This window comes from Atta colombica, unplaced genomic scaffold (assembly GCF_001594045.1).
Source record: "Atta colombica isolate Treedump-2 unplaced genomic scaffold, Acol1.0 scaffold134, whole genome shotgun sequence".
Taxonomy (NCBI): Eukaryota; Metazoa; Arthropoda; class Insecta; order Hymenoptera; family Formicidae; genus Atta; species Atta colombica.
In genome coordinates, this window is record NW_017259222.1 from 627485 (window position 1) to 650122 (window position 22638).

Consider the following 22638-nt stretch of genomic DNA (forward strand, 5'->3'; position numbering starts at 1 on the left):
GTGCCAAAATTGTTTGAAGGAAAAATGGTCTCCTTTATCAAGTGTAAAAATATAGACTACAAATCCACAAGGGTTGAAACATTTTATGATATACAGTTAAATATAAAGGGCAAGAAAAACAGTAAGGATAAAAATTAATATTATATTTTTATCTATAATGTTTGAGTAACAAAGAACTAATAAATTTTTTGTATTTCAGTTTACGAATCTTTTAGTGATTATGTGAGTACAGAAAGTCTTGATGGAGATAATAAATATGATGCAGGAGAACACGGATTACAGGAAGCGGAAAAAGGCGTCATCTTTTCATCGTTTCCACCAGTTTTACACCTACATTTAATGCGTTTTCAGTATGACCCGGTTACGGATTGTTCAGTCAAATTTAATGACAGGTAAGAAATTCAAATTCATTAATTTGCTTATTTTAGTTATAATGATCATACAATATGATTATATTTTAAAAAGTACAAAGGATATTAAAAAGGGTCATTCAAAAAAAGTATAATAAAAGGAATGTTTTTTTTTTGTAGATTTTGATCTCTTGGTATGATAAAGTTATTAAAAAGTTCATAGTGTTTGGGGAACTATGAAAATTGAATTGATACGAACATGGTGTATTTATCTAAGTTTCAATATTTTTGTTTAATTAATTAATTTTCAAGGTGTTCCCCAAACATTACGAACTTTTTAATAACTATTGTTTTCAAGAAGTCAAAATCTACAAAAAACTATTTTCTTTACTTATATCTTTTTGCATAAAAGTTTGCTCTAATTTTTTGGAAGATGTTAGAAAAGGGCCAATTTTTTCTCAAAAAGATGTAAATGAAAGTTTTTTGTTGATTTTAATCGGGATACACGATAAATTATAAAATTATTAAAAAGTTCGGGCATTTGGAAAACACCTCAAAAATTGAGCAAAAACATTGAAATTTGATTCGTGCTTAATTTTTTTTAAGTGTTCCTATTCACTTCGAATTTTTTATTAATATTATCATATTCAGATTAAAGTTTGTTAAAAAATACCACGTTTACTTGCACGTTTTTGCGCAGAAGTGAGTCTCTTTCTAACATTCTTCTTTCTATAAAGATAAAAAAATATAAATTTTTGATTTTTTTTGACATATAAAAATATAGTTGTGTATATTTATTTTTAAAGGTTTGAGTTTTATGAAAAAATTAGTCTTGGAAAATACCTGCAAAACAAAGAAACAACAAGTGCGGATTACACATTACATGCTGTTCTGGTTCATAGTGGCGATAATCATGGAGGACATTATGTTGTATTTATTAATCCCGCTGGCGATGGCAAAGTAAGCAAAAGATTTTATGTTTAAATTTAATGTTAATATCTATATAAATTAAACATATATTTATGAATCTTTTACTAAATATATTTTGATTTATACTTGTACAACTATGTATTCATATATATGTATAGATATAATAATTATTGTAATCTATTTTTTTAATTGTAATCAAATTAGTTTGTCTTCATTCATACAGTTTTTATATTTATTTTATGATAAAGTTCAAAAAAGTATATAATTGTTATTACTTAGAATACCCCGTACTATTTTTTTTATTTACATTTCAACAAATTATATGATCTAAATGTCTTATTATGTTGCAACATCTTCCTGAAACTTTTCGATCTGTTCTGTGACAGTGGTGTAAGTTCGATGACGATGTTGTCTCACGATGTACAAAGCAGGAAGCTATTGAACATAACTACGGTGGTCAAGACGAGGACATGTCTATGGCTGTGAAACATTGCACTAACGCTTATATGTTGGTTTACATAAGAAATTCAGAGCTGGAAAACGTTTTGCAAGAGGTCAAGGAAGAGGACATACCTCAAGAGGTCAGAAACGTCCTTCAAAGAGAGTTTTCCCAGGAGTTGAGCGACCACGAACGTGACAAAGACGCGACTGACTCAATTAAAGACTCTCATACTGAGACGGCGACTCTTCGTCCGTACACTCAAAATCCTCGAAATCCAAATCTCTATATTCATGATTTTTAACCGACAAACGCCGATGGAGAAATAGGTGTAAGGAAGTGTAAATTGCTTACGTTGCTTCTCGATTAAACTCTTCCTGAAGTTTCAATGTTATATTGAGCTACTATGGGCTTGTTCATAGCATAGAAGTGTCAGACTCGCACATTACACATTGTAATTATATATATACATACGATAAAAAAAGAATCGAGGCGATTTTCTGTCCTCGTTGCGATATTTTGGCTACCACATATTGATAGTTTAATTTTTGAGATTGTATATGTGTGTACAAATTAGAAGTTTTATTTAATGAAATATTCTATTATTGTACGTTTTTGAGCAGTTGTTACTAACTTTGTTTTGAATTTTCTTAACAGAGATTTACATTGATACTCAGCTTTGAGCTGCTGTACCGGTAAATGTTAACATTATATATAGATCATGTCTATTTCTAAATACACTACTGCATTCAAAATAATACATGGTACAAACTATTTAGGCCCGATTTTTTGTATCTGATTAACTTGTGATTTATATTTACCTACACTCTATATTTACTTACACTCAGTGATAAAATAAAAAATTGTATTTTTTTATGTATGATTAATTACTAAAATGGTTTTGTAGTAGTAATTTTAAAAGTTCATTACAAAATTATCAGTTTAATGATCAATCATAAATAGAAAAATACAATTTTTATCATCAGGTTAACTATCAAATGAAAAACCGGGCCTTAAACACGCATTATCAGAATTGATTTTTTGGTGGTGTTAAATTCGAGTAAGCTTTGAAGTAAGAATGAATCAGTTGATATCAGCCAAGATACAAAAAACGCATGTGATTGATGACACATGTATATTACAAAATGGATTTGTATAATTCATGCTATATAGAGATTTGTTTTATTGACGAAGACGTCTTTTTGACAGAGGATTTTTTTTCAGTACGGACGCTTGAGGCATATATAAGAATTATGTGATTTTTTTTATTTATTCTTGTCTTAATTCATAATTTTATATCAATAACGCAAGAAATTAAAGAGAAAGATCCATAATTAATGTGCGTGTTGCATTTTTGTCACTTTTATCAAAAATATTTATCCATAGAAATTGGATAAAGTCTGATCGTCAGGCTAATATCGTGATGAGCCTTAGGATTATTTTGGAAATGTTTATTGTAACAAACATTGTATAATACTATATAACAAATTTAATCATTGTATTGTAGTTTATCGAAAACGTGAATGAAAAATGACAAACATATCTCAAGAAAGGATTGGATATGTGTGAATAATTGTATAAGAGAATTAGGGAAAAAAGAACATTATTAGTGAGAATATACTAAGTATTGAGCTAACAAGATCCGTTAGCGTTTGCAATACATACGAGAAAGAGAAGTAATCGATAAGTAGTATTTGTGTCAGAAACATCAGCTTCCTTGAAATGTCTTCTTTAGCGTGTTTGCTATTTAACTGGATTGTTTAGTGAGTGAGACAATGTGATTTATATTACTCACCCTCGCAGTTTTCATCAATTAATATTTAAAGTTGATACACAATAATGAGTAAAGTAAGAACTTCATGTTTCAACAGAAGATGCAATCACTTAAGCAAGTCGTTGATTCATTAAATTCTCTCCATGTTAATAATAATTATGATCATTGACAGATACTATCTATTTATTTGTTGTTATATATGAATAATTAGAGAGAGAGAGAGAGAGAGAGAGAGGGAGAGAGAAAATGAGAGAAAAAAGATGAAAGAACACTAAAATATCATCGATAGAGTAAATACTTTATAATAGCTTTAATCGTGAGATACCTTTAAATGCTATATCATTATTTTATATATAAAAATAAAGAAAAAAAAGAATAACGAATAAATTGTTGAATACTAGAAAATTTCACAGCCGGAAACCGCGTTAATTTTATTTATTTTTACCGTTATTCTATTTTACACGATTCAAGTAATAGAGATATCCAAGTTACAAAGCATCTCCACACTACTATAGTTACACATTACATTGTTATAATTATTTGGCATGGGTGATGGTTATAGCATTTTAATAAATAGGTATTTTATATTTATGCGCTTGTGCAATGGTTAAGATACCTTGTCATGTTTTGCTAAGATTAATTATTTCTATATTCAGGCGATTATATTTATTTTGAATATTTTTGAGGTGGCAATATGTAATTAAAAGATTATTTTACGATTTATATATATCGTATTTATCCACCACACATATTTGTGTCACCAATTTATTACTAATATATATTTACTTGTGTGCTTATATTTATTAGCCAGGAAGAGATAACTGGGAACCATCACTCACCGCCAAATAATTTTCATTGTGTAATTGTTTGACTTGGTAGTCGATATAGCGGCAGATGAACAAAATTAAAATTACAAAAATGAAAATTGTCCGTCATTCTTTTGATGTTTCGAATACGATTTGTTCTCGAATCTCAAAAGCATGATACTAAGAGAAATAATCTTTTTCTGAAAAGAAAAAGAAAATCAAATCACATAAATTAAAAAGACAGTCGAGGAAAAATGATTAATGAGAACAAAATGAGTACACACGTGGATAATTTTAATTTTGTTGGTCTAGCTGGTGGAGAGGCTGCAAGAGGAGAAGAGGCTGGAACAAATAAGAAGAAAGGAAAGAACGGAAGCATACTTGTACATGACCGTCAATGTCCTTCTCGAGGATAGCTTTGACGGTCACCAAGGGAATGATCTCTACGACCCAGAGCACGCTTTATATCGTGTATTTCGCGTACGTAAGCAGGCCACTGTGCACGAGTTTCTCGAGCTACTGAGCGATAGTCTGGTAAGTGATATGCGTTCTCTCTCTTGATATTTTTTTCCTAAATGCCATTCATATTACTTAAAAGATTGATTTTGTGATTTTTATATACGTATTTATATACGTATTTATATACGTATACATCATGATTTATTTACTAAGTAAATCGATACTGATGTAATATTTAGTACTATGTAATTTTGTGTAAAAACGTGCTATTGTGGACTATGCAGTAGTTTATTAGACTATTTTCACGGTAGGTAATAAAACTTGAAAAGATTCCGTTTAAATGTGTAAAAACAAAAAATAATATATATAGAGAATTTTATTTTTGAAATAATATTGCAAAATTATTTTGAACAATCCTTATTTCTAATATTTCAGAATTTAAAAATTATATTAAATGCTATGTTACTATTTTATATGTAACAATAAAAAAGAATAATGAATTGTTATACTATATAAAATTGTAAAGATATGACAAGAAAAGAGATATTTAATATTATCAAATTTTTTCTACAGAAATATCCAATAGAACAGATTCGCATTTGGCCCTTCAGTACGCGTTCAAATCAAACCTGTAGACCTACGCTAATTGAGCCGGACGCTGATCTTCAAAAGCCCATCATCGACTGCGCGGAAAATCACAATCCGTGGAACGTTTTTGTTGAACTTGTACCTCCAGACTCTGACATGACAGCGTTACCGCCTTTCGACAAGGACACTGATGTTTTACTCTTTTTTAAACTCTACGATCCCAAAAATAAGAAAATTCATTACTGTGGTCATCATTATATGCCTGTTGTAGCTAAAGTCCGTAAGTTGAAATATGTTTATTAATAATATAATTAATATATAAAGATTATGCGTTTTTTCCGTGTTCAGATCCATTCTTGGAATGTCAACGTTTCGTAACTTGCAGTCCACTTCATCAAGGCAAGGAGCAGTCTAACTGAGCTGTTCCTTCAAACTCGTTGGCATTCCAAGAATATTAATGTAATTAATATGTTTATTAATAATATAATCTAAGAATAGCGGAGATATTCTAAGAGAACAGAATTACTGTCGCACCTTGTATATATTTTAAGTGTTATTCGAAAAAAATATGTGCATTTATATTTGATTTGAGTGTATATTGTTATTTAGAATTTTTTAAATATGTTTATTAACATCAATAATATTAAATTATTTGTCAATTCGTGATATTACTCTGGCTTCAATTTAGCTATTCTTAATGTCTCGAGACCAACGAATAATCGGCGTACAATAATCGGCGTTGCTTGAACTAAAAATTGTTTAAATTCATGCAAAAAATATTAGGTATGAAGATTCGCCTTGATCGAATATGACATTTTCTATTTATTTGTGTATATATAGTTAGTATTTTTTAAATAGAATGATAAAATTTTTTATTATATATTGGTCACTTGAGTTGTTGTATAGATACGAGCAGAAAAATAAAATATCTCAAATAAGAAAGTTTCATTAAAAAATAATTTAAAATTTGTTAAAATCGTCATATATGTATATTTTATTAAACAAAATCATTTTCACTCGAATTTTTTTTGTAAACTTTATTTTAAAAAGTAACTGACAATGAGTATATAAACTTAAACTTATACTATAATACTTAAACCAAACACATTGTACATATGTATATCTGAAAATAAATTTTATAGAGGAGCTCATACCAATTTTAAACGAACGCGCTGGATTTCCACCAGACACAGAACTCGCTTTATATGAAGAAATTAAACCAAATTTAGTTGAGAAAATAGATAACTTATCGGAGCCTTTGGAAAAAGTTTTGGAGGAATTAATGGATGGTGATATCATTGTATTTCAAAAGGAAGGAGACAATGAAATGTACGAACTTCCAACATGTCGAGAATATTTTAAGTAAGTAGTATACTACACTTTTATCCCTTATCACTAATTATCCCTTATCGCTATTTCGAGAATTGCGTCCTTGAATATTATTAGTACAATATAACATGCTCGCTAATCTATTGTGATTTACATTTCAGAGATCTATTCTATAGGGTAGAAGTAACATTTTGTGATAAATTGATTCCAAACGATCCAGGTTTTACAATGGAACTTTCATTGAGAATGACATATGATCAAATGGCAAAGGCTGTAGCGCAACGAGTCGGCACAGATCCGTACCTTTTACAATTCTTTAAATGTCAAAAGTAAGAATTAATGTTCCTATTTATATTGTCTTTTAATATTGTTAATATTATATGTCAAAAATAATCGAATTATCTTCGATAAGATTTTGATTATTTCAAAATGTTTTAGAAAGAGTTTTATTCTGAAATTTTTTTTACAGTTATAAAGATTCTCCCGGACATCCTTTAAAATGTACATTCGACGGCACGCTCAAAGAACTGGTTGCGTACTGCAAAACGAAAGTAAAAAAATTATTTTATCAGCAGCTCAGTATTAGGGTGAACGAGCTAGAAAACAAGAAACAGTTCAAGTGCATATGGGTAGGACCATCGCTTAAAGAAGAGAAAGAAATGATTCTTTATCCAAATAAAAATGGTACCGTCGCTAATTTACTTGAGGAGGCTAAGAAGCAAGTAGAATTATCGGAAAATGGTTCAGGAAAATTAAGGATATTAGAAATGACTTGCAACAAACTATCACCTGGCCCTGGGGATGACACACCTTTAGATCACTTAAACACATCAGGCACCAAATTGTATAGGATAGAAGAAATACCGCTTGACGAAGTAAATCTAGCGGAGGGCGAAATGCTAGTTCCTGTTGCACATTTTCACAAAGAGGTTTTCTCAACGTTCGGTATACCCTTCTTCTTTAAGATCAAGCATGTGAGTGATGTTTTATTCAAATTAACGCGTAATGTAACACACGAATGCATCATTAATCCTTGTGTTTGTAGGGTGAACCTTTTCCCAAAATGAAGGATAGATTATTGAAGAAATTAGGAGTTCAGGAGAAAGAATTTGAAAAGGTAGGCATCCTTAGCTAATCTTTTTTGATCTTTTATGAGAATTCATAAAAAAACTTTGAAGTTTAAGTTCGCGGTGGTGACAATGGGCAAGCCGCAATTCATTATTGACTCGCCGGACTCTTGTATCAAAATCGAGGATTTCCTTCCCAGATACACCAGTCAGAGTAAGTATAAAGAAACATTTACTTTTCCTTTAAAAATATATACTAGTAAAGCAAGCGTCGAATCACATGATCACTATATTTAACATATGGTGTATTGCTGATACGATGCTAATAAAGAATAAATTTTGTAGTCTATCCACTTTTAAACGCAGGCACAGCGCCACACAGGCCTTGGCTTGGCCTGGAACATGTCAACAAAGCGCCGAAGCGCTCTCGTATCAACTACCTCGAAAAGGCCATTAAGATTTACAATTAAATTTCCACCACTCGAAGAAAAAATTAATTAGGCAGCCACTCATAATAATTTATACGATTCTGTATAGTAAGAAAGCGATGTCTGGTATATTGAAGGTTGGAAAAATGCGTTCATATTCATTTCTTCAGCCAGATTAAATATGCAATTTTAATACTGCAAGAATGACATCGAAAGGTAAATCTAAGATTGGTATACAATGGATTAAGAAACTATCGTAAAGTGTGCAGTGCTATCATGGAAAAACGATGCTATAGTTCCTCGATTTGAACTTGTAAAGATTTTACGTAATGGCCCAATAGCTTATTTTGGCGTTACTCAGTACGGATTTTCGCCTAGATTCCGAAAACATTTAATTACGAAATGCACGTATATTGTATCTAATATTATTGTCTGATAATTATCTCTAATAAACTAATTTCTTTCTTTTTTTTAATTTTATTAGGAAAGTGAGACTTTAAAATTCCGGTTCATACCCTATCGTATATAGAAGTACGTAATCGTTACATCCCAAGAGATATATTATATTCTGCATGATTAATATTTAACATTCGTGACGCTGAGAAAAAATCGTTCTTTTTTTATGTTGTATTCGAAGATATTTGAGAGAAAGATGTAGATTTTCTATTTAAAAAAAGAATAAAATTTTTAATTTACATTGAAGATATTATTCAAATTTTAATATTTATCGCGTTTAATTTAATTTGAAATGCACATCACAAATTTCTCTCAAATTTCTTCGTATTTTCAAACAAAGCACGTAAAATTATGCCACTATTTTATTTTACGTCACACTATTTCAAAAATGGAGAAGAAAATGTACGAACAAAATTTCTAAGTTGTCTTTCAAACATCCTGGAATATATTTTTGAATGTATTTTATATTATTTTCTATAATATGTTTTACATTTAAAACTATCAATTTTGCAAATATTAACAGCGTACAAAATAAGAAATTGACAAAATGAATGACGCTTAATCTAGACAAAAAGAAATTCTTGGCGAGATGCAAACGCCTATCGTATTGTAATATGAATATTCGCGGCTTTTCTTTCTTTTTTTTTTTTTTATTATTTTAGAGCAAAATGAGCAATACTGCTGCTTTTAGGAAATGACGTAGGAAGTAACAATTCAGTTAATAAGTCATCATAGTATTTTCTCTATTTGATTATATAAATTAATGATTTAATTCTCTTCTGTTTATAATTTATAATACAAATATCTCGTGTGGTGAATTACTCACGACAAGATAACCTGCGTCTCGTGCAAGATCTGTCGTTTGCGGATCCTTATTTATCATTTCTACACTTTACTGTGATCAACTTGACTTAGCTAACATGTATTTAAAGATCACGTCGGCTCTCGAATATTTGAAATAGCATAATTGTAAATGTCAAGGAGAATGCTGTGTGAGCTTTTTACATTATTTAATAAATTTCTTTTTAAGTTGAGGAACTGTTTACTGTGATCGTAAGATTATAGTGAGATTCGTCAAATTCCGTAAATTTAAACATAATTAGTTTAAATTATTTTGAATATCTAAAAATTATTGAATTACAGACTACGAGAACATCGCAAGAGAATCATTTCGAGGGAATACGAACGCAAAATTCGCAGTAAGAGAGTGGTATATGGTATGCCAATATAATACATAAACGTGAATTATCTGCTAAGGTTAATAGAATTGTGCGGCAATTCGTCGGAAGTAATGACCCGCTGTCTGATCGATTAATAAGAATATAACTGAAAGAAATCTATAACAATGATTTTTGAAGAAGACTGGACGCATAAGTTAAGCGAGAGCACGTAGAATATTTTGTAAAAAAGAATTTTAATGTGGCTGTACAGACTGATTGGTAGCGTTATCTAATTAATCGTAATCTCAATATCGTGTATCTAAAGAAAGCTATTCCAAATAACGTTTTGTGGATGTCAAGTGTTTTCTTTTTTGCTACTTTTATATATAGAGTGTCCGATTTTGACAAAACGCTTATGAACATCTGGCCTACAGCGGACTAAACTGAGTCTTTGACCATTTTGCAATTTTCGCAATAGTTAAATGCCGTACGGATCGGCATTAGACTTTCTGTTTATGCCACGCCGGCCTCTACGAATCGGCGCTCAACTTTTTGTTTAGGCTACACCGTCGCGCCGGTCCCTGCGTATCGAGGATGAATGTTTCGTTTAGTTGACTATCAATCCTTGAGAAATTTAAAGTAATAAGTGAAGATATAAAACTTTATAAAAAATTAATGTAATTTAAACAAAGATGGGGTTTTCCTTTACAGGTATTACAAAATTATAACTTTTTTGATAAAATTTTTCATTCAAACATGGAGAAATCATTTTCCACTCAAACATTTTTTAATTAATTTTGTAACATTCTATGCAATAGTCATCGCGACCTTTATTTTTCTCATTATTTTTTGTTTACACTTCAGCTCACGCATCTCTTCAGTTGCCTGGATGGTATTGTGATAAAATAAATTGAAACAAAATAGGCTCGGCACTTAACATGTTAACGATGTCGAATAAGTGGATAAAATTGACGCATAAGACAATTTTAAGATATTTTCAAAGTTTTTTACAACATATTTTAAAGATATTTCATAAAGAACTCTTAAAGATATCTTAAAGTTACTTTATGTGTCAATTGTAGACATTCTGCTCTACTGGTTAAAAAAACAATTGCGAAAATTGTAAAATAATATAGGACTTTTCGACTCAGTTTAGTCTGCTCTACCTGCCCGAGGTTTTGTCAAAATCGAATACTCTATGTACACACACACACACACACACACACACACACACACACACACACACACACACACACACACACACATATATATATATATATATATATGAGACACGCACGCACGCACGCACGCACGTTTACATGGATCTTTTCAGGATAATTTAGCGGCATGCTTGTTAAGTGTATGTCAAGGTGGATGCGAGAAAATGAGAGAGGAAAGGAAAGAGAGAAACTGTATGTGTGTGCATACATGTCATAAGTTTCAAATTGAATTAAGTAAAGAGCATCATCACAGATTTGGTTACTAAAGGGATATTTCCCATAAACATAATTGAAATACAAATAATCTCTGTATGCTAAGGTTGGTGTTCACAATATCGTTACATTATAATCGTATTTTGACTATGTTTTTCTTAGCGCTATTCTTTTTAAGCGAAAGGGATTAATCGTTTTATAAAGGGTCTGTAGAATCGCAATTGAAAAGTATACGCTAACGATAGATCTCTCACGGTGGAAGCGGTGATGTTTTATCTGCGAGAAAAAAATAAAATGCTAGGCGAAATTCTTGTAAACGTGAACGTATGAATCATGCATTTTATTGTTCAAATTATTATTTACATATATATCTATATATGTACACACACATATATTTGTGTGTGCGCGTTTTGTGCGCGTGCGTGTGTATGTGTGGCGCGCGTGCGTGCGTGTGTGTGTAGGTGTGCGCGCGCGCGCGCGTGCGTGTGTGTGTGTGTGTGTGTGTGTGTGCGCGCGCGCGCGTGTATGCGTGCGTGCATGTTTCGTTAGATTCCTCTGAGATTATTGCTAACGCTATCCTGCAATTGAAGCTGGTACACGAGACAACAGTCGACGACAAAGGAGTATACTTCTTTGCAAGTGAAAAAGAAAGAAGAGAAATCATGTTAGATCTATCTAAATGAGAAGTGGCACGAGAGGAAGAAAAGCCGGGACAATCCAGCATATGACCGCTATATAATAATAGGTTGTACACCAGATACTTTTGCGTTTTATAGAGCTGATCTTATAAAGAAAACTGCTCAACACTGCGATTGTAAATCTGAATATTTGATAGTTCATTTCTAAGGAGGCGAAACTAATTAAATGCGATACAGGTATACATAAAGGAGAATAATAATAAAAAGCAATACAATTGAACACGTCTTTATTTTTCAACAACACGTCATTATTTCTTAGCGAGAAGAGATCCTAAAAACTTATTATTGTCGATTATAGATAGTACATTAATCACGAAAAAAAAACATGAAAGAATAGTTTGAACGTAATAATGTGGCTATAAAAATGTGTATATAAAAATAAGAAAAAGAAGTTAAGACTCCTGCCATATTGAATCGTGATGTCAAAAGGATGAAGAAATGACGCATTAATTTTTATTACGTAGTATTTAAGTAAATAAGACGATAAAATAAAATACGAAATCTCTTTAAATATAAAAATGGATGAAAGCTATCTAAATCCCCTCTCCCTCTCCCCTTCATGACAGTAAATTTACTTGACTGTCGGGAGAATAAGCATAGTTTTCGTCCATTTTACAATTATTTTAATTACGATTTCATTATTTTGTTTTATCCAAATTACCTTTATTTACAAATGGGACGTAATAAAAATTAATGTGACTACTCAGGAGCCTTAAGTGTATATGATATAATAAGAATAAAAAGAGCATTTACATTCAATTAGTAAACATTTACTCTAAAAAAGCACAACGTACGCACACAAGCGTATCATTTAAGGTGACTTTCGCCTACATTGGAATTTTCTTATGGCTGATCAACTTCCTTTCGCTTGTAACGCAAGTATCACGTTGTCATGCTGGTTCGATACAAATAACAGATTAAGAAATCGAATGTTAAAATTAATTGCATAATAACGCACATCGTGCGTCAGTGATAAGAAAAGTTGACGTTTTACTCGCTACTTGTTTTTAATTCTCAGATTTATTTGCAGCTTATTTCCAGTTAAATTGTACAACTGCATATGAAAAATCATCTTCAGTATTTAAACACAATATAAATACTTTTTCAGATACAGATTATCTAGAAGAGCGTAATTAAATCACAACTAATAATATTGAACAATTGAAAGAAAATTGATATCAAAAAAAATCTTTATATATTTATATCCTATATTTTATTTAGGTTGTCTAAGATTTTGTGAACAATTAACGATAACGAGTAACCAAATTGTATTGGGCAAATCCTGGTGAAAATTTTTCTTAGAATTTTTTGTAAATATACATAAATATACATAATATACATAATATACATAAATTTTCTGAACTAACTTTTACGTAAATTTTAGAATTTCTTAAAATTTTTGTATAACATTAACTTAATTTACTGAAAATTTATCAAATTCTTTTATACAAATTTTGAGTCACTTTTTGGAGATGCAGAGAAAGTGTATGTTTTTTTGTAGAATTTTTCATATATATAAATTCTGAAGTTCTAAAGATTTTGAAGATTGTTTATTCTATAATTTTCGAAGGAATTTACAAAATCTAAAGAAATTTAATGGATATCTTTTTCAAAAGTCTTCATAAATTTAAAATATAATAAATTTTTAAAATTAAAATACTGAATTTTTGAAAATAAAGTAAAAATTTTTTCACCAGTGCATCATAAGTTATTTTATCAAATTCAATTGAATGATGTTTATTTCGTTTCTTTTTGAACAAGAATTAAGATATAAAAATGAGGAATATGTTAATTAAAATTAACTAACGTTATTGAATGTTTTACGTAATTCTTACATGAAATATTACAAAACTTTCCGCATACTTTAAAGGGTCACCGAATGCGATTCGATCTAGATTAAAAAGAATTACTAGTAGAACTACTACTTTCACTTCGATAAGAGAGCATAACTGCTATGTCATACTGTTCTTTCTCTGTTGTCAATCTCTCTCGTTTATTGAATACGTCGCAGTTTGCACCATCGATCTGTGAACGTACGTTATATATCGAGCCACGTTGGTCACTTGAAACTTAGAAGAGATAACATTTTCCTCCGACACTCATTCCATTGTGTTCTGATCATTCTCGTGCGTGTCACGTCGATAAATAAATGGTCATTGTGCATAATTGAAGAAAAAAAAAAACCAGAGCAACATCGCTTTATCACAATCATCACATCACGTTATTAGAGTGTTACGTTATCAGAACAGTGTAATTTTTTCCAATTCCTCATTCGCGAGTGTGTTTTGAACGGAACTATCGTCGCGTATTTCATAATCTCTAATCATATTCTTTTTGTCTAATTCTTTTTTTCTAATTCTTCAATCCATACATTCTTTCTCTTTTTCCCATGTTTTCGTTATTTTTTTTAATTCCACATTTTTTTCTTTTTATTTTATTTTTTTTAGTTTAGACAAATATTTTTCGTTATATTATTTCTGTTCTTTTTCTTTTTAATTTTAATCTGTAATTTTTTTCTTTTTGGCTCTTTTCTTTTTTGATTAAATATTGTTGCTTTGTCCACTATTTCTGTTGAAACGTTCGAACGTCACCTTTTCATTACAATAGGATTGACCGTAGAAAATTGACGGATCCAGAAATTTGTCAAGGGAGAAGGTATTGGCACATCGCAATCGAAATATTTTTTTTTTTATTAAATATGAAAAGATAGAATATTATATTATTATTTAAATTATTACATTGAAAAAGTATTGTTTAAATGTACAATTCGTTTTAAAATGTATAGTGTTTTAGCAGATAAGGAGATAAAATATCAATATAAAAACATGTATTTACAGCGTAAATAAGGAGTAAATAATAAGTATATCATTTTATTTATTATAATGTTTTTAAGAACGAAATTGCAAAATTCGACTCTTTAATAGGCTTCGTAGTTTCATAAAATATAAGCCAAAACGAGTTTCATGGCAAAATATCTTCTACAAAACTATACTAAGTTTGATAGAATACAAATATGTAGCTATAACGCAAATGAGGTGTAAATGACTTGTCACTTCTATCGATCTTTAAAAATGTGTAAAAAGCTTCTGAATATCAATTGAAGGAACTCTAGAAAATATTTAAAGCGGAGAATACTTTGAACGTTACAATCCAGCGAGAGAATAGAAAACGAGAATAAATTAAAATGAATTGAAATTTTTTTCTGTCCGAATGCGTATTTTAAATAGCGAATACTTTTTTTTGGATTTTATTGGATTCAATTAGATTCAATTGGATACAATTGAATTGAAAAACTGCATTTCCTATTCAAACAACAGTATTCATAATTATGTTTGTGTGCACAGAAAAAAACTAATATTATTTTTAGATTGAAAATCATAGAGATATGCTCCATGCAATTTTTCTATAAATGAATAAAAATGCATTCAGAATTGAAAGGCATTCATTTTAACATTCGTGAATCAATATTTCTGAAAATCTGAATTCATTTCAATCCATTCTCGTTTGCTGGGAAGGTATGCTCCATGCAATTCCTACACTGAAAAAAAATATAAATATTTAGTTGAATACTGCCAACTAAATATTTATTAAATATAAAGATATATTATTTGATATAAGAAATGTTAATTTGATTTAACGATCATTTTTTTTACTGAACAAATATTTACTTATTGTAAGTAAATGTTTAGTCGGCAGTATTGAACTAAATATTTATTAAAATTAACTATATTTTTTTCTCAGTGTATAAATGAATAAAAATGCATTCAGGATTGAAAAGCATTCATTTTAACATTCGCGAATCAATATTTCTGAAAATCTGAAAATCCATTTCAATTCATTTCGACTGATTCTCATTGACTGGGAACGCGCTCGCGACATTACGATCACGTGGACAGTACGAATGAGTACGAACCGCAAACGTTCGCGTTTGCGCTTTGCATCGATTCCACCGTAATATCATGTGATCGGGTAATCTCGTGATTCGTGATGATCACGTGATAATAAATAACCGGGTGCTCATGTTCAGATGTTCGGTTTCTACAAACAGAAGTTGAAGAATTGTGTCGGATCCAATCTCGCATAAGGTAGAGACGTCGATATCACAGATATCAGACACATATCAGACAATTCTAACCGACTCTAACCGTTACCGGCGATTTACCCATCACGTACAAAGGCACATATATACGACGCGCGCGCGCGCGCGAAGATGGCCGGGAATTGGTCAAATTTAAATCGGCGCGGTTTTCAATTGGTTGAAAATTTGCTATGTGCCTGGAGTCCACATATAAAGGACTTTGTAAATCAAGGAGGCCTCGCAGACGCTGGTAATCTTTCATATAGTCAACGCTATCATCTTTCTACCACGTGTTGCATTCCGGAACGAGTAAGTAGTTATTATTAATTTTTGTTTGCGACATAACGATTGATGTGTAATTTGTCTGCTATTGTCACCATATATATTATTCAATTATTATGGCTACAGAATAAAGAGATCCGAAAATCTCTGTCCTGCAGCCAATTAATACGCTTGAAAAATATTATATGTCGCACAATAAAAAAATGGATAAATGTAATATTAGCCTTTGAGTTTACAAAAGGCCGTATTCCGATACACTGCCAGTACTGAAAATCTACAGTTCATTTATGTATATCAGAACATGATCAAAATCAGAAATTCGTTTTCGTGAAAAGTTTCCGGTCATTTTTTTGATAGCCGATGATACTTGAAATTTATCAGATATTCGCGTGAAATTAATGCGAAATATATCTACCTATTATAAAACAGAATTTTGATTAATACTGTTTTGGAACGCAGCCCGAGAGCGACTCTGTAGTCGCAACTTTCGTATAACTTTTGATGACTCGAGAAAGAATGAAGTTCTTTTAGCTTTGATTGCACTTGATTAACATTTTGCCAGTGCCGTAACTAAGCTGATGAAGGGGAAGGATCAGAGGAAACGATGAAAAACAGCGATAATTTATATTACATATTAAATAAAATAAAATTTTCAAAAATTTTAATCTGATGCAGAAATTCATTAAAATTTTTTCTTTAAATATAAATATATTTCGTTAATACTTTAAACTTAAAGAAAGCCCATTAATTTTAATTTAATTTAGTTAAAAAAAAAATATTTTATTCAACCGTGCATCAGTCGCACAAAAAGATTATTTTCCATTATTTGTAAAATGTTGATAAACGAATTATGTTCAATTAAAATAACTGTTACATTATTACACATAAATGTATTTATCACTGCAGTTATATCACGAGTGGGGTTATCATTGGAAGTGTGATCTTCACTGAAGGTCTAATGTATAATGTACATATCAACCTCTATTTGTTACATTGCATATTAGTTTGCATGATCAGATCTATTTATTACATTGCATATCAGTGTGCATTTGACATAACACGTTCCTTTTTTAAATTAAAAAAAAATGCGAGTTATTGAATTTCTCTTACAATTCCATTGATTTCCTTTAATTTATCGCAAGATATTATGAGATAGAGAAAACAATATTGCAAATGTTTAATAATCAATTATTACTTAAATAAAGTTGTAATTTTATAGTTATATTCACATAATGTGATATTAATAGATATTAATTATATATTAAATGATTCAAGTCTAATATATAAATGATTAAAATTAGTTATAAAATATAAACTAAAAATTGTTATAATTGTTGTTGACAGAGCATGGCAGCAATACTCAATAAAAGCATTTGGGAGAGCGATCCCGAGCTTTTCGACTTGATAAAGAAGGAGAAGAAACGGCAGGAATCTGGGCTGGAACTGATAGCGAGTGAAAACTTCACATCTCTCAGTGTATTGCAGTGTATGAGTTCATGTTTACATAATAAATACAGCGAAGGATTGCCTGGTCAAAGGTGAAATTATGTTTCATGTTTCTTTTATAAGTATTCACTTCGTTCAAGAGTGACTTTTTATTTTTATTATACCCACAGATACTACGGTGGAAATGAATTCATCGATGAAATCGAATTGCTGGCGCAGAAACGTGCCTTAAAAGCCTTTAATTTAGATCCTGAGCAATGGGGTTGCAACGTACAACCCTATTCGGGAAGTCCAGCGAATTTTGCAGTGTACACTGGCCTATTGGAACCTCATGAACGAATAATGGGCTTAGATTTACCCGATGGTGGTCATCTTACTCACGGTAAATGCAAATAAATCGAATAAATGCTGTATACAATATATGTTATTATTCGATAAATTGTATTTGTGCATTATAGGTTTCTTCACGGCAAACAAGAAAATCTCCGCTACCTCCATCTTCTTCGAATCGATGCCGTACAAAGTTGATCCTGCGAGTGGCTTGATCGACTACGATGAACTGGCGAAACATGCCAGATTATTTAAGCCGAAAGTCATCATCGCTGGAGTCTCTTGCTACAGTAGATGTCTGAACTACAAACGTTTCCGTGAAATTGCTGATGAAAATAACGCTTATCTTTTTAGCGACATGGCTCACGTCTCTGGATTGGTCGCCACCAGATTAATACCCAGTCCTTTCGAATTTAGTGATGTTGTTTCGACAACTACACATAAAACTTTACGGTATAAAACAATGTCTTAACAATTTTTATAGCACGTATTTCTTTTATCGTAGTAATTAAAATAATGATGAGGTATCTTGTCTATTCAATTTCTCAGAGGGCCGCGCGCTGGCGTTATTTTCTTCCGAAAAGGCGTTCGAAGTTTCACGAAGGACGGCAAGAAGATTATGTATGATATAGAGAGTAAAATAAATCAAGCAGTTTTTCCGGGTCTTCAAGGTGGTCCCCATAATCATGCTATCGCTGGTATAGCTACAGCTATGAAACAAGTGAAAACACCGGAATTCTTCGAATATCAGAAGCAAATAGTGCTTAACGCGAAGAGATTGTGCGCCGGTTTGCAAGAGCGTGGTTATAAAATCAGTACCAATGGCACGGATGTCCATATGCTGTTGATAGATCTACGATCCTCGGGGATAACTGGCTCGAAAGCAGAAAAGATTTTGGAAGACATTTCTATCGCCTGTAATAAAAATACTGTTCCCGGTGACAAAAGTGCATTGAATCCTAGTGGTATCCGTTTAGGAACGCCTGCAATCACCACTCGCGGCTTAATCGAGAAGGACATCGACAAAGTTGTCGACTTTATAGACAGAGGTATTGTATTATTATATTTAAGTAAACATTTAAACCTCGCAAAAACTCGTTAGTGTTCAATGATGATTTCAATCACTTGGGGTGCATTCCAAGTTTCGCATGAAGCATGTGTTACATTATTTGTCCTTGTTATTCACCAAATAATAAAGAATGATAAAATGATACATCATGCGCTTCATGCGTAACTCAGAACTTGGAACGCATCCTAAATCATTAGGATTGTGTTCAGATTCCCATCCGAGTGCCACCACTGCTATCCTGCACTTCATCTCATCGGATCACTTCATCTTTGTTGTTTATCGAACGTTAAGTAAGGATGACATTATATTTGGCACTCGTTGAGAATCGGAACACGCTTTAGAATATTATAATTTGCAATTGTTATTTTTGTGATATTTTTATATCACAAGAAGTTTCTGAGCGTCAACGAGTTAAATATTGTAAGTTAATTCTCTGTCGGCAATGTAAAATTTTCTCGCGTTCGTAATATGGATCTTCGAACTTCAGAGCAGATGTTTATATGTTCCGAATTATACATATAAAAATCTGAAAAAATACATACTTGTAAAATATTTAACGAGTTTTTACTATCAAAGCAGTCAGATTGTATTTTACTTTTATAAATTTATTTTACAATAAAAAAATCGATTGTGCTTTTAAAATTCAATATTGCTAGTGTGGGGCGAGGAGTAATGCATATAGTATGAGATTATATATAATAAATTTAATATTATTTCTTTATAGGATTGAAACTTTCTAAGGAAGTAACTGCTATCTCCGGACCGAAACTAGTTGATTTCAAGAAAATATTAAGTACCGATGAAAATATTAAAACAAAGATTGCAGCTCTAAAAGAGGAAGTGGAAATTTTCTCAAGGCAATTTTCGATCCCTGGTCATGAAACTTATTAAGCATTGTGAAACATACAAGTTCAACAGTTCAGTGTAAATATTTTATAATTTTTCATTGCTATTAATTATATATTTTTAAATTATTTTTATATTTTTTTAGCAGAAATCAGAGAATGAAAATAATGTTACTTCAGTCAATTTTAATCTCTTTAGATCGATACATTTTTAGAGAATATATAATATTTACGAATATAATATTTCATATAAATGTATATAGATATATGATTTTTTAATTTTCGTATAGAAACTATGTATGAAAACAAATTATGTATTTTATGATTCAATAATTTTTTCAAAAATATCAATACTATAATTACTATGATCCCAAAATACAGAATTGGTATTAAAATAAAAATTGTATTATCTTTTATTCATAAAAAATATGTTATTGGCAAACCTGGAATGTGTGACGACCTAACAACATTTAATCCTGAGCAAGACTAATTGTCACATTTTCGCAGTTTTAATAAAATTAAATATACTTATTTATACGATGCTATGTATTCAAAAGTAATATTTTTTTAATATCTAAGGGATATATTGTAACGTAGAATTACATTAATGTATATAGTATTTCAAAATCTTACATCCACTTTTTCTTTTAAAAGTCATTAGTAAAAAACCGGTCTCGGTCTCCTGTGCATCCCCATCGATAGGACATGGCAGAGTTACATTAACTCATAAATAAGAATTACATCACAGAAAAATATAAAGAACGTATTTCACTTGTAAAATAAATCTTTAAAATTGAGCTTTAGAGAAAATAAATAAAATATGTTTTTGACAGTATAATTTAATTTAAAAATTAATTCAGGAACCTTCAGATACATACAGTCTGGACCTAGAATTTCTGGGAAAATAATAATTTTGCGGAATAGGTTCGGAATATATATATGTATATATATTTTTTCCAAATATATAATGATGTGTGAATTGAAAGAGAGAGAGAGAGAGAGAGAGAGAGAGAGAGAGAGACATAGAAAGTGGGATTTAAAAAAAAAAAATTCAATATTTTATAAATAAATCTCATCATTATTATAAATCTATAAAGTACATAATAATAAAACATAAATATCTTCGTAGTATGAAACATATGGCAAATTAAGAAAAAGTTATCTAAACGATGTCCAAATTATTCTTACTTGAGGAATCCTAGGATAAAGTTCTTCAAATAAAAGTTTAAATAATTTTTCATTGATCTATCATGCTTTAGACTACGAAGAAAAATTATATTTTACTATTATTTATTTTATAGATTTCTAGATACCTAAGACTAGATAAGATACAATTGAGTGAATGAGAATGTGTGTGTGTGTGTGTGTGTGTGTGTGTGTGTGTATGCATAGCAGAAAAGTGAATTAGTTTGCAATTTTTCTGATAGATTTTTTGATTACAATATAAATTTAATATATGTAAGATGAAGTGTCATAACATATTTTATATTGATTGTATCGCAATTCTGGCACGATAATGTAATAGACATTTTTTGTAATATTGTTTCCCATAGGGAAACAATAAAATTTATTAATACATTTTTTTTTTAAGTTATTGTTACATTTTTCAGCTTTGCATTGGAGAATGCCCAAAGTCTACGGAAAATTGCCTAACGTGTTATAGATTAAAAAGGTCTCTTTCGAAAGATCTCGATGAATAGATCGAAGTTTTCAATCGACACAAAGTTGTTTGGTATGTCCTTCACAAATTATAGATGAAAGTTATAAATAAAAAGTTATCAGATCCATTTGTCACTGAGAGCCACTTCCTAATAGTGATCCGGGGCAACGAGCTAAACATCGCAATCAAACTAAATATCTTTTGATTTATCTTTTGATAGTTAAGAAAAGATCGGCCGAGGCAATAATTGGGTATTATTATCAAAATGATCAGAGAATTGTAGGGTGCTGTACACACATAATAGTTCTCCGGTTTCTTGGATATAATAGGTTCTAATCTGAGATTCAAATATATATCCTCAAAATCGCTGAGCGATTTCTGCGTGGTAAAAACTTAAAAACTCTGACGAAAGATCTGACTTGATTTTATTTTTTATTTTTATTTTTTATACATATAGTCTGCCGGAGTGATAACACGATTAAATTCGTCTTGTTAAATGCTTTGTAACGATATTACATTAATATATTTGCATATGTTTGCAAGCGAATTATTTAAATGACCATCTCTTTGAACTTTCATGACCTGTAACCTCGTGAAGGACACACCTGACAACTTTATATTCATTGAAAATTTTGCTCTACTCATCGAGACTTTTCGAATGACACCTGTTTTGACCTGTAACGCGTTAAGCAATTTTTGGCATCCTCCTTTGTATTAATTCGTGAAATAACGCAAAATATGAATTTGTAATATACAGGGTGATTATTAGGATTAGATTGTATCGAAATTAAACAGTTATCATTATACTTAATATTTAAAAAAAATTATTTTTTTTTAATATTATTAACGTGAAGGTAATCTTATTATAAAATTTTGGTATAACACATTTTTTTATATCTTAAATAGTTTTTGAGATTTATAATGAAAATAGTTTATAATAGTTTATAATGAAAAAAGCTAAAAACTGCTTTACCTATAAAAACTATTTTTCCATATCAACTAATATTTTCT

The 22638-nt window shown here is 30.5% G+C and overlaps 2 protein-coding genes across 3 annotated transcripts in view; both read left to right on the top strand.

Annotated features, from left to right (window-relative positions):
- LOC108684419 (ubiquitin carboxyl-terminal hydrolase 7) overlaps nucleotides 1-8674 on the top strand; it is a 15090-nt gene extending 6416 nt beyond the window's left edge. Inside the window, exons 7-18 of the mRNA XM_018188725.1 lie at nucleotides 1-121; nucleotides 200-392; nucleotides 1157-1310; nucleotides 1667-1861; nucleotides 4612-4833; nucleotides 5332-5626; nucleotides 6489-6708; nucleotides 6837-7004; nucleotides 7145-7649; nucleotides 7721-7792; nucleotides 7854-7956; nucleotides 8109-8674. The exon at nucleotides 1-121 is cut by the window's left edge and continues 6 nt beyond it. Coding sequence (XP_018044214.1) covers nucleotides 1-121; nucleotides 200-392; nucleotides 1157-1310; nucleotides 1667-1861; nucleotides 4612-4833; nucleotides 5332-5626; nucleotides 6489-6708; nucleotides 6837-7004; nucleotides 7145-7649; nucleotides 7721-7792; nucleotides 7854-7956; nucleotides 8109-8212 — 2352 coding nt within the window. The 3' untranslated portion in view covers nucleotides 8213-8674. The remainder of the gene's footprint in view (nucleotides 122-199; nucleotides 393-1156; nucleotides 1311-1666; nucleotides 1862-4611; nucleotides 4834-5331; nucleotides 5627-6488; nucleotides 6709-6836; nucleotides 7005-7144; nucleotides 7650-7720; nucleotides 7793-7853; nucleotides 7957-8108) is intronic.
- Nucleotides 8675-14495: 5821 nt separating this feature from the next.
- On the top strand, nucleotides 14496-20368 carry LOC108684356 (serine hydroxymethyltransferase, cytosolic). Of its 2 annotated transcripts, none has more exons than XM_018188627.1 (8): nucleotides 14496-14572; nucleotides 15945-16304; nucleotides 17622-17815; nucleotides 17894-18105; nucleotides 18182-18506; nucleotides 18603-19102; nucleotides 19847-20046; nucleotides 20114-20368. In XM_018188627.1, exons 2-7 carry the CDS (start codon nucleotides 16128-16130, stop codon nucleotides 20011-20013), a joined length of 1575 nt encoding a protein of 524 aa, XP_018044116.1. In that variant the 5' UTR covers nucleotides 14496-14572; nucleotides 15945-16127; the 3' UTR covers nucleotides 20014-20046; nucleotides 20114-20368. The 2 variants fall into 2 exon arrangements, with proteins under 2 accessions (XP_018044116.1, XP_018044115.1); XM_018188626.1 differs by having other exon boundaries at nucleotides 20117-20368.
- The last annotated feature ends 2270 nt before the right edge of the window (nucleotides 20369-22638 follow it).

Excerpts from the sequence above, each read along its gene's own strand:
- LOC108684356 (XM_018188627.1), top strand. The coding sequence starts at position 16,128 with ATGGCCGGGAATTGGTCAAATTTAAATCGGCGCGGTTTTCAATTGGTT. Across the intron at positions 16,305-17,621 it reads CGTGTTGCATTCCGGAACGA|AGCATGGCAGCAATACTCAA; the intron begins GTAAGTAGTTAT and ends TGTTGTTGACAG. Across the intron at positions 19,103-19,846 it reads TGTCGACTTTATAGACAGAG|GATTGAAACTTTCTAAGGAA; the intron begins GTATTGTATTAT and ends ATTTCTTTATAG.